The sequence below is a fragment of the Microcebus murinus genome, chromosome 6 (assembly GCF_040939455.1).
Source record: "Microcebus murinus isolate Inina chromosome 6, M.murinus_Inina_mat1.0, whole genome shotgun sequence".
Classification (NCBI taxonomy): domain Eukaryota; kingdom Metazoa; phylum Chordata; class Mammalia; order Primates; family Cheirogaleidae; genus Microcebus; species Microcebus murinus.
In genome coordinates, this window is record NC_134109.1 from 64,148,422 (window position 1) to 64,161,527 (window position 13,106).

General features: G+C 37.7%; 1 protein-coding gene across 2 annotated transcripts in view; it reads left to right on the forward strand.

Moving 5' to 3' along the window:
* PRKD1 (protein kinase D1) overlaps positions 1-11,096 on the forward strand; it is a 292,389-nt gene extending 281,293 nt beyond the window's left edge. For both annotated transcript variants that reach the window (XM_020285846.2, XM_020285847.2), the window contains 2 exons: positions 9,209-9,294; positions 10,114-11,096. In XM_020285846.2, coding sequence (XP_020141435.2) covers positions 9,209-9,294; positions 10,114-10,332 — 305 coding nt within the window. In that variant the 3' untranslated portion in view covers positions 10,333-11,096. The remainder of the gene's footprint in view (positions 1-9,208; positions 9,295-10,113) is intronic.
* Positions 11,097-13,106: the final 2,010 nt, after the last annotated feature.

Here is a 13,106-nt window from a genome sequence, read left to right on the forward strand (position 1 = left end):
TTTGAGGGGATTGAGAGAATGGAATCTAAATAAAGGACTTAATTTCATTTGTCACTGTTAAATGGTATTTTATCAACATGATCCATTGCTCCAACCTGTAGTTGTTTTGGAAATTATTTGTGTAATCCAATTGGTTTGCTCTTCCTGTTGTCATCATTTGAGCAGAAGTTATCCTGAAAACCTTTTATATCTTCATTCCAGCTACTGAACAAGGTGGGAAGGTGGGCTGAGGACGGATACCTTTTTGTATGTTTAGATACCTTTCTCTATACTTAGACTCATCTATATGGGGGGGGGGGCTTTGGACAATATTAAACCAATTATTAACCACTTTCAATGTGCTCATTCCTGTAACTTCTTTTCTTTTCTTTTCTTTTTTTTTTTTTTTTTTTTTTTTTTTTTTTTTTTTTTTTTGAGACAGTCTCACTCTGTTGCCCAGGCTAGAGTGAGTGCCGTGGCATCAGCCTAGCTCACAGCAACCTCAGACTCCTGGGCTCAAGGGATCCTTCTACCTCAGCCTCTCAAGTAGCTGGGACTATAAGCATGCGCCACCATGCCCGGCTAATATTTTCTATATATATTTTTAGTTTGACAATTAATTTCTTTCTATTTATAGTAGAGACGGGGTCTCACTCTTGCTCAGGCAGGTTTTGAACTCCTGACCTTGAGCGATCCATCCCCTTTGGCCTCCCAGAGTGCTAGGATTACAGGTGTGAGCCACTGTGCCCAGCCTCCTGTAACTTCTTAATACTCAAAATGCGGCCTAAAGTTCAGCAGTATTGGCATTGTCTGGGTGCCATGAAAATACAGACCATCAGGCCTCACCTCAGACCTGCTGAATCAGCATTTTCAGTTTAAGATCCTTAGCTATTTTTCATATGTATGTACAAGTCTAAGAATCACTACTTAGCACAGTCCTGCTCAACTCTAGCTGCACATATTAGAGACACCTGAGACATTTATACACATACTGGTACCTGGCAGCTTCTCCTGTAAAGATTTTCACTTGACTTTTGGTGTGAGTATCAGTGTTTCAAAACAGAACTCTCCAAAGGATTTTAGTGTGCAATGACAATGAACAAAAACTAAAAAGTCTACCCTAGGCATCATCAGAATAATAGAGATGTATTTTGATTTTGAAACAGTTGGGCATCAGTTTGGGGGCTGCTGTATGCTTGTGTTTAAACAATTTCATGATTTCCAAGATTGCATTGCTAGTCTTCAGGAGGAAGTGAAATTGAATGTAAGGCAAAAGGAGTAACCATTGCTAGATAGAATAACTTTCTCCAGAGGAAAGAACTGGAAAAGGAAAGACACCGACTTGAGTCTCTAAAGGTCTTGCACTTCATCGGATTCCGGTAATTGACTGAGGGACCAGTGAGATGATGATTTCCAGTGGCCTTGTTTGCTGCTGGCAGCTTCTGGTTTCAGCCCCTGAGAGAAGCGTCCCAGTTAGTGTTGCCGAGCAACAGCATGCTGGGTTGAGAGCTGGAATGTGAAGGGTTGCAAAACGATTTTTAAAATAAACACACAACTCACCATCAGCATGAAGCAAAGCAAAGGGAGAGAAGAACTAAGCAGTATACTGCGACAGGCGGTGAGGCAGAACTGGAAGGGAAATAAAGAGAAAACACTTGCTTGGGAGCAGGGAGCTTGAAGGTTGATGTGACTAGTGACGACTCCATCACCAGAATGATAGTTATGATCTGGTTTCTAATTTGAAAATACATACCTGAATAATTTGAGGGGGAGAGGAGACTGGAGAGAGCAAAAAAAAAAATCTGTTGTGTCTGGACAAAAGAGATAAGCCCTGAGGTTTCACAGGTAATTTCCCTTCTGTAAAATAAACATCGTAAAATGAACATGATCTTTTATTGCAGTTATTCTCAGCATCATTCCAATTTTCTAATAGAAGTCAGCGATCCTGTGATCTGTTACATTTTGTACAGTTGTGATGCCCTGCCACCCAGAAATATTTTTAGCCAAAATATACAAACCATATGCACACAATATGGGTATTAAAATATTGAGCTGAGAAAATGGCCATTTAAATTTCTAATTAATGTATTCAATCTACCAAATGCTACTTAGCAAGCATTTTTCTAATGCATTAAAATTTAGATGCATTTTATTTTAAAGATTTATGAAACTTATGTGCAAAAATGAATACCCAGTCTGTGTCACCTTCAAGAGGCTAAAATCTAATGGAAAGGGTGGGGAGAGACAGGCATGTACTGAGATAATAAAAAGAAATAAGAAAAGATAGGAAATGAAATATGACTGAGAAGTGTGACCTGAGGGGCCTATTAAGAATTTGAATATGTACAGTTACAATCTTTTTTGTAGGATTTTCTTCAAGCTTTGGATGCCCTGCATTTTTGCCACAGCAATGACTTATGCAAATGTACCTTCTATATACACAGAATCTGTTGTGTCTGTTCACTGGTATTTGCTTTGAAATAGAGGATGACTGCAATATAGTTTGCACAGTTTGAAAGAGAATTCTGTATTTTGATGCCAGAAGAGAATGGAATCTATATAGTTATACTCTGATGGAATATTTCTTTTCATATCAAATCATAAAGCCCTCAGCACCTGCATATACCATTTAATTTTGTCTTTGTTCAGGTATCCTTGTGCAGCTAGCAAATAGGGTACACAGAACTTCAGCTATGCTAACATCTGCTGAAAGTCCCATTCTGCTAAAAAAGTATGTTTGATAAAATTGTCTCTTTGCTTTCCTGACATTTTAGTCTCCACTGATGGGGCAAGGAGAAAAATTGCTGTACAGGAGGTTAGGAGAACATTTTACTGTGTTAGTCAAGAATTTATTGTTGCCAAAAAGAAGAAATATTAGACTTCAAACAGATTTTCTTTTTCTGTTGTTGATTTTCTAATTTATAGGAAATGGTGTGAATCCTTGGCCAGAGGCATTTTAGAAAGCACAAAATTCTTTGCTCATGGGGGGAAAAATTTTAAATGGAAATATGCACCATGTAATTGTTTAAAACTTACCCAGTGAGAAAGAAGGAAGGGCTTCCTACATTGCCCTGATGTGGCTGTTTAAGGGAGGCTGGATTTAGGACAGTTTATTGAAAAGATGGAAGGAAGGGGTTGAGTTTAAGGATGAATAAAGAGAACAAAATTCTGAGAATAATGTTCGAAAGACTGACTCCCAGAGTAAATGGGCAGATTCAATCAGAAAATAACCATACATACCACTCCTTAAAAAAAGTGGTGTCATATTTACTGCAAAGAGAAGGAGGAACTAGCCATGGCCTGTTTTGCTCCTGTTTCTTCCGGGACAGAAGGAGAAAAGAAAGTCTTCAAACTGAGATAATAAGGGGGAGGAGGGTGTGAAACCAAAAGGGTAGCCTGAAATAATAGGGCATTCTCATTTCCTGCATTTCTTTGGACCTTTCTTAACCCGTCCTGTTTAAATAGTATCTGATTATTGCCCGAAACTGCTGAAAGACTTGTACTATGTTGCAATATGCCTTACTGCAAGAAATCTAAGTATTTGGATGTAGTCTTTTTACTACTTTTATGAAAGGAGGTGTAGGATACCAAGAATTTCTAAGACATTCTTTATTTTCCCAAATATCTCTTTCTCCTGGGACTCCAGAGTCCTCATGGGCCCAGATCCTTGTAGAGCGCCAGGTGACCTGGAATTTCTACATTCCTCTACCCTTCCTTCTTTGGGCGCTAGCATTCTGTTCTGCTGCAGTCCTCTTCTTTCCTTCCTATTTCCCACAGCCAGACCATGTTCCCTTTCTCCTTTGCTGTGTTCTTGAGAGTAGGCGGGGCGCGGTGGCTCACACCTATAATCCTAGCACTCTGTGAGGCCTAGGCAGGCAGATCAGTTGAGCTCAGGAGTTCCAGACCAGCCTGAGCAAGAGCGAGACGCCGTCTCTACTGAAAATAGAAAAAATTAGCCGGGCATGGTGGCGCATGCCTGTGGTCCCAGCTACTCGGGAGGCTGAGGCAGCAGGATTGCTTGAGCCCAGGAGTTTGAGGTTGCTGTGAGTTAGGCTGACCCCACAGCACTCTAGCCCTGGAAACAGAGTAAGACTCTGTCTCAAAAAAAAAAAAAGAAAAGAAAAAAGAAAAGAAAAGAAAAGAAAAGAAAAGAAAAGAAAAGAAAAGAAAAGAAAAGAAAAGAAAAGGAGAGAAAAAGAGAGAAAGTCACACAATGGCCCAATTTTGAATCAGTCTCCCTATTGTTATTCGCCCCCAGTTCCTAAGTCATGCCCTACCACATTCTCTTTAGATCAGAATTCTGAATTTTGATTTTAGTTTTGGAACCAGAGTTGAGACCCTGTTTGGACTTTTTTTCTGGTTTTTGGCTCTCTTCTGGGACTGTTGTGGCTGTTCCAGTATTTCTAGTCTTACTACTCCTTACTGGCTTCCCTTTCCCCTTGTCTTGCATCCTTTAAGCTTGATGAATTAGACATAGCCCACATAGCCATTTCAGCTGGGAGCTGGCACCTAGGGGGAAATGGAGGTATCACAAGAGAGCACTCAGTGGCAGCTATAAGATGGGTAAATGTTCAGATCTGGACATACTGCATATTGAAGAAGTTCACAGATGTGCACTTGTAACCATTGTAACTAGTAAATATTACCTTACTTAGAATATATTATTTCAAAATAACTGCTTTCTTTTCAAGTAGGATTGCCAAATTGGTAGAATGAGTAATACCAAAGACTGATGTGTCTTAAGAAAGCATTTGAAAAAAACCTCCTGTAATAGTCTTTGGAGAAGATGATAAAATATGGACTGGATGGAAATACTCCTAGGATGAAACATTACTTGTTTATAATAAGGCTTTCTCAAATAATAATTAATAGGGTTGGCAGTTGGGAACATGATCTGTGATAAAGTCAGCAAGCTCTATGGTTGAGCGTTGTCCTTTAAAAAGGTTCTAATAATTTGATTAATACATAGCAGATGGGCTAATTCAGTGTGGACATGGCAGAAATCTAGAAGAATTAACCCTCTGATAGGAGGGAATCATCTCACATTCAGAATAGTCTTTCAGTGCTGAAATGTGAAGCTATAGTCACAAAGATACACACACATACGCACACACACCGCTTTGCGTTCAAGCACATAAAAGTGTGGTGGAAACATTACTAAGAAGAAGTTGATGTTCATGACTAGAAAAAATTATTTAATTATTAATATTTTTATCAGTTGATCATAATGAGTTAATGGCATAATATGGCTGCCGTCTGCCAGAGTGTTTAACGCATTTACTGCCACGTGAGTTGTATTTAACTCATGCTAGTTTTGAGCCCAGGGCCTCATGAAGCTTATATAACTCACATGTCTTTTTACCTTGGGAGGCACGTGAACTATTTTTAAAGTTGTATATAACTCACACACAGAAAACAATAAAAAATAAACTTTCATTAAATTAGAAAGAAATGTTCTGTTTTCAATTTTTTTTTAATTTTTTTCATTTCAGAATATTACGGGGGTACAAATGTTTAGGTTACATATATCGCCTTTGCTCTGCCCAAGTCAGAGCTATAAGCATGTCCATCTCCCAGACAGTGTGCACCACATTCATTAGATGTGAATATACCCATCCCCTCCTCCTCCCTCCCACCTGCATCTACCTAGAAGAAAAAAAAGCATTTTATAAAAAAGACATCTGCACCCATATTTTTATAGCAGCACAATTCACAATTGCAAAGATGTGGAAATAACCCAAGTGCCCATCAATACATGAGTGTATTAATAAAATGCAGAATATGTATACCATGGAGTTCTACTTAGCCCCCTAAAATGATGGTGAACTAGCACCTCTTGCATTATCCTGGATAGAGCTGGAAACCATTAAACTAAGTGAAGAATTACAAGAATAGAAAAGCAAGCACCACATGTTTTCAAAGCTTTTATTCTGTTTCATAATAAAAGACCATGACCCCAAGGAAAAGGAATTTTTTTCTAGTGTGGCAGTCAATGTTAAGAACACAGGCTTTGGAGCCCGGTCCCCCTGGGTTTCAAGCTCACTCTATTGCTTAGGAGCTGACTTTGACCAAGTTGCATGGCCTTTTGAAGCTTTAATTTTTCCTTTTAAATAAAATGAGGATTAAAAGAATGACTTTCATAGGGTTGTTGTAAGGACTAAATAAGAATATGAATGTAAAATCTTCGAAAAAGAATGAAAAACTCCCAATTCTAGGTTATATGAATAATATCTGTGTGTATAAATCAAACTCGTAGTTAATAATGAGGAAAATCTGGTCAGTAATAATCACTGGATTTTAACAGGGACATTGAACAAAAGCTAGTGAACCTTAAAATCAGGGTGTAGAGGAAGACTGAGGAGTCTGAGAGACAACCGAAGGGTCTGTAGAAGGTGTGGTTAAGGGGAATCACTGCATCCGAAGACATAAAGGACTGTAATATAGAATAGAGGCAAGTTCTCCATTGCATCTAGTACATAAATAGGACTAATGGCAGTAAGTTATAAAAAGAAAATACTTTTTTCCTTGAGTAGAATATTAATTAGAAGTCAAAGATTCAAAATGATGCATTTGTCATTATATAATGTGAGTGGGGCGGAGTGACATGCATGTGTCTTTTGCCTTTGCAACTAGATTGGGGGCTTTCCAGGGCCAGGGTTGTATCATTAACTTTTTATTCTCTAAATAATTGCCAATAGTAATTACTTAAGGAAGATTTGGCAAATGAACAGATAAATGAATAACCGGTACATACATGATACATGCAAGGAAATTTTATTACCAGAGTATTATAGCAATTTCAGACATCTTCAATAAAGAGAATGTTGAAAACAAACTTTTGAATTTCTTAAAAAATGAGTTTAGTGACTAAACCATTCCAAGTCATGGATTGTAGGTGACTTGATTAATAAAAAAAGATGTTTTAAGATCTTCAGAAAAATAACAAGTAGAATGGAGCTCTCAAGTACTAATGGTGGACCTATTTTCTCAGTAACACCATGGTCCCAACATTTAAATACAGGTTCCAACATTTAATAGTTAATTATTTTTGCTTTCTGCTGCCAAGACCCCCCAAATATATTTATACACACATAGACACACACACACACACACACTCACCGTCTGTCTCCCCCCCTCTCTTATTTGCACACACACACATATCCCCTCTAATCCTCTCCTTATGTCTTAAACTGTTGCCTTTGGAGGTGCGTTTTTGCCTGGCTGTGCTTATTCAGGTTACTTGAGTCCTGTGGTATAGCCAGACTTATGATTGTATGCTTCATTCAGGAGAACAATTTTTTCATCTTCACGTATTCCATTCCCTTCGGACGCTTCTAGTTTCCCCTCTGGCAGTACTTCCCTCCCCATTAGGCAGTGCAGTTCACTGTTGGGGCCCATTTGGGCATAAACCAGACCTTTTGTTGAGTTGCTGTACTCCTAGTTTCCTAATTATAGAATTCAAAGCAGAATGAGTGAATTAATAGCATATATTTATTCCCCGCAGTGTCTGGGGAAGCGTAATGCTGCAGCATGCTTATAGTAGTGCATAAGCTCTCCCTTCACTCCTCATCCTCCATTTTTGCTGTGCGACTTCACAGCAGCAAGAATGGAAGGTGCACTTTACTCACCAGTGAGTAAATCATGTGAATGGATATTTTAAAGCACATGCCCAATATGCAGTTCACTGAGAGAACTATGCTTTCAAAAGCTCTCTGAGAACACATACTTGGAATTTGAAATTGTACTAAGTACTGTGTTTCCCCAGGTTTTCTAGCTAAGGCAAGAGTGGATAGGCATAGACAACATTTAAATGTGTGCTGTTGCATTTAATTTCTCCAATCAAAGAATTCTTCATTGTTTGATTCTATGGCCCTTCAGTGCAGGCAAATACTTGGAATATTAGCACCAGAGATATGCAATTCTCAGTTAACAAAAAACTGTAGAAATGGCCTCTCTTTCCCCAATAATGAGAAGGATTCTGATTTATTCTGATTGAAGGAAGCAGTCTTTGTTCCTCTGGACTCATGTGGCAGTCAGTGTCTACAGATCCACAGAAGTTGATGCAGACCAAACAATGGAGTCAGAGCTACTGGATTCGGGATGTGGTGGTTGGGAAAAATGGGGAGTTAATTCTCATTTTTTGATCAGCTATCTATTCAATAAAGATTTTTGGTAGAAAGCCATCTCTCAGACATATGCCCAGGGAAGGTTAAAGGTGAGAATTGACTTTCTGAAATCTAAATGCTTCCACTAGGTTGAGAGATTTCACTAAGCTCTTTTGGGGGAGAAAATGCTACAATGAAAAAAGGATTATGGAAGTTATTACAAGAATGAGTGGGAAGTGTAACCACTTCAATAAATAATGAACTATTAATCATGTAGACTGAATATATAATTTCCAGAAAAGGAGAGCGAGAACTTCATCACATGGTACTATGGGTAACTAGGATGATTTGTAGACAAGATAACTAAAAATTACTTTTTCATCCTAAATTACTCTCATAGGAGGCCCAATCAGAGGTGTAGTGCTAGGCTGATGGACTATGATTCTAACCCCTCAGAAAACAATTCCTATTAGACAGATTTCTTTCCTGTCTTCCCCTAGGTATTCAATGAAGGCTGATATAATTCCAATACATTGATTATTTTTAAAAGCAAAAGCAAAGTGAAAGGGATAAAAGTGTTTTTCTCTTGGTCCATTGGTTTTTAGGCTCCAAGTTTATCATGACACATGACCCATGTTATACTATAGTTTTTTCATATAAATATGATGTGGAGATGTCTGTCACTTAATTCAATACTATGAATCACATTATGTACATGCAAACATTAAACACATTTTATAACAAAATTAGCAAATGCTTTCTCTTGAATATTAGTTTTATCCTACCATTAATTTAGGTATTATATAAATGATACATATAAATTAAAATTCCTATACTAAAAAGTATATTAAAGAGTAGACCAATGAAGAGTAGACCGATTGTGAGGAGACCCCATCATACTCACAATAGACTCTAATACTTCTTCCTGCACAATTACTTTAATTAGCATCTGAAATAAAATGAAAGCTAAGGTTTTAGAATTCTCAAAAGGGAATTTTTTTTACAGGTTCTAGTGCCTTGTCAGTATGCTTCATTTAACCATGTGAAATAAATTGTAAATGAATTATGCGTATGTTGCAGATTTGTCATCTCATTTTACTAACAATTTTTAATTTTTTTTTCAGCCATTGATCTTATCAATAATTTGCTGCAAGTAAAAATGAGAAAGCGCTATAGTGTTGATAAGACCTTGAGTCACCCTTGGCTACAGGTAAAAGTCAATCATGGGTTTTTGTCAGTTGGATGAGCTTCTTAATATTTTTAGAATTTTGATATTATATATAGAAATCTTTTGTCATATTTTTAAAAGTATAGTTATTATAATACCAATTTGCTGAAATGCATGCAACTTTCTAGCATTCGATTACAGTTTAGTGTTTCTAAACCTCTGTGTCTCTCTCTCTCTACCAGGAAAATTTGACAGGAGAGACACATAGACAAACATACCAAAACCAAAAAACAATACCAAAAATAAGTAAATAAACCAAGGATCCTAACAGAACTCAGAGGACCAGATTTCAAAAGTATCTGTATATATAATACTGATAAGTGTCTAAATAGATGCCCATCTGGTCATGCACTACAGTCATTTGGAAGCCACATTTTTAAATCCTAGACTATTATGTGTGGAACAAATGCATGGCATATATAAAGTATGTGCATGTACTTTGTGTTCCCTTAAGTATTTATTATTTTCACATTGAATTTAAAGTTTAGAAAAATAATACTCTGAAAGCTGAAAGATTATTTGTAGACATTAAATTTCAAAGGAAAACAAATGTTCCTAATTGTTTGACTGCAAGGATTAATTGCCCACACTTTGATCCATGGTATCATATAAACATTATGTATTTGCAAAGGTCAGGCAGATAGGATGGCTTTGGTGCTTCCTGCCGTTGCTTGAGGATGCATGATAAACAATGCAGCACTGTTAGAGTGGAAGGAAAAAGGGTAATTCATAGACAATATGTAAAATAGCATGTTGAGTGGTAATGATCTCTACAGTAATGGTTTGGAATTTCTTCTTCAGGACTATCAGACATGGTTAGATTTACGAGAGCTGGAATGCAAAATTGGGGAACGCTACATCACCCACGAAAGCGATGACTTGAGGTGGGAGCAGTATGCGGGCAAGCAGGGGCTGCAGTACCCCGCACACCTGATCAATCCAAGTGCTAGCCACAGTGACAGTCCTGAGACCGAAGAAACAGAGATGAGAGCCCTCAGTGAGCGTGTCAGCATCCTCTGAGTTCCGTCTCCTATAATCTGTCAAAACACTGTGGAATTAATAAATACATACGGTCAGGTTTAACATTTGCCTTGCAGAACTGCCATTATTTTCTGTCAGATGAGAACAAAGCTGTTAAGCTGTTAGCACTGTTGATGTATCTGAGTTGCCAAGACAAATCAACAGAAGCATTTGTATTTTGTGTGACCAACTGTGTTGTATTAACAAAAGTTCCCTGAAACACTAAACTTGTTATTGTGAATGATTCATGTTATATTTAATGCATTAAACCTATCTCCACTGTGCCTTTGAAAATCAGTGTTTTTCTTACTAGAGCCTCATTTTGGTAAGAGACAGAACCTATCCATGAAGCAGTTCTGTTCCATGTATCCCATTAGTGTTGTTATTGTAAACAGACTCTTGAAGAGTAGATCATTACCAGTGTTCTATGAACAACTTCAAAACTCACGTGGATGGAAACAAATGATGAGAGGCTGGGGAATGAAATCCTACAACACAAATGCATGAGAGAGTTTTTCTGTATAGTCCACATCCTTTGCCTGCCTGGTGTGCCTCAGTATATTTAAACTCAAGTCAATGCACCTAGGCATGCAGGGCCTACTGCTCTTAAGCCTAAATGCCTTAGAAATGTAAACTGCCATTTATAACAGATATTATTTCCCCCTTTCTTACAATGCCCTGTTGTACTATGGAAAATCAGCAGCTAAGCAACCTCTGGCTTTTGTGTATTTTTCGATAAAAACAAATAAATATTCTTGTCAAGATATGTGTCTATCTGATTGAATTATTTTCATGTACAGTCCACACTAGTGTTTTCAGGCCAATGAGAAGCACAGATATCTGCTCAAAAAGCAGAAAAAAATTCCATGGTCTAGAATTTAGCCTATCTACTCTGAAGTGGTAAAAGTATGTTGCAGAGCGTAATGAAGCCTTTCTGTCTTTCATGTCATCTAGTTTAATAGAGAAGAAGGCTTCCAAGGGGGAAAGTGACCAAAGCCAAATGGGATACTTGGAGGAATAAGTGGGAATATTGCAAATAGCAATCTCTGTGTAGCTTCTTGATTTAGTCAGTGTTAGCCAGGAGTTTATTAGAATATTGGTTCTAGTTTCTTTTCTTTTTTAATTTAATTTTATTTTTTTGTGACAGTGTCTCGCTCTGTTGCCTTCGCTAGAGTGCTGTGGCATCAGCCTAGCTCACAGGAACCTCAGACTCCTGGGCTCAAGCAATCCTCCTGCCTCAGCCTCCCAAGTAGCTTAGACTACAGTCATGTGCCACCATGCCCGACTAATTATTTATATATATATTTTTAGTTGGCCAACTAATTTCTTTCTATTTTTAGTAGAGACAGGAGTCTCGCTCTTGCTCAGGCTGGTTTCGAACTCCTGACCTTGAGTGATCCTCCCGCCTCGGCCTCCCAGAGTGCTAAGATTACAGGCGTGAGCCACTGCACCTGGCCACTAGTTTCTTTTCATATTACATAAACAAGGTGGTTCTGAGGTGATCTACAAAAACACATAAAGACTGGAATATAGGCAGGGTGTGGTGGCTCATGCCTATAATCCTAGCACTTTGGGAGGCCACGGCGGGCGAATTGCTCGAGATCAGGAGTTTGAGACCAGCCCGAGCAAGAGCGAGACCCCGTCTCTACAGTAAATAGAAAGAAATTAATTGGCCAACTAATATATATAGAAAAAATTAGCCAGGCATGGTGGCGCATGCCTGTAGTCCCAGCTACATGGGAGACTGAGGCAGCAGGATTGCTTGAGCCCAGGAGTTTGAGGTTGCTGTGAGCTAGGCTGCTGCCACGGCACTCACTCTAGTCTGGGCAACAGAGTGAGACTCTGTTTCAAAAAAAAAGACTGGAATATACAATGTGAATGAGTCAAATCAGCGTATCCATCACCTCAGGCATTTATCATTTCTTTGTGTTAGGAACATTCCAGTACCGCTATTTTAGTTATTTCAAGTATTACATACCCATAAACATTAAAAATTATTTTTAAGAAAACACTGGAAAACAGTCCCTAAAGAGAAGTTATCTTAAGCAAGATTCTAAAACCTGGAGAAGAGAATGCTAACATTGAACTTAACAGATTTTAAGTGTGTGATATGGGCAATGTGGGCAGTTTTCCTTTCTAACAGGATGGCAGAAAAAAATTGTAATTAATGTTTGAAAGAATATTATACGTGTTGTGAGACACTAGAATATGTTAGATAAGTATTTTAAGACTGGACCCTATTTCCACTTGGAGGGTTGGAAGGAGAATAGTTGATCTTTCCAAGGATAGTCTCTGTTTTGTGTTATTACTGAATTTTAAACAAATACATCTGAAATTTTAAAAGTTCCTCAATCTATTGGTTGTTTCTATGGTAGGCTGTATGTGTGGTATGTGTGCCCAAGTGAATATTCATACACAAGCAAATAGATACATATCATCAAAGTGACATAGTAGAATATGTTAATCAGTAGGACAATGACTGTTGCCAATTGCAGGAATATAGCTGGCACCTTTTCTATGAGAAAAGAATAAGTAAGCAATTTCAGAAAGGTGGGAATAAAGTGAAAGTATATAAAGTTTTTCTCACTTAGTATGTATATAATATAAATTAGAGTATCATAATTTAAATTATGATAAATTTATAGTAAATATATATGCTTACTTTTTACCAGCTCCAATGTAAAATATAATCAATAATTTTTCTTAACTTGTTATGGAATCCTAAAAGGATTATAGGATAAGAAACTATGATAATATCCATATATTATAAAAGA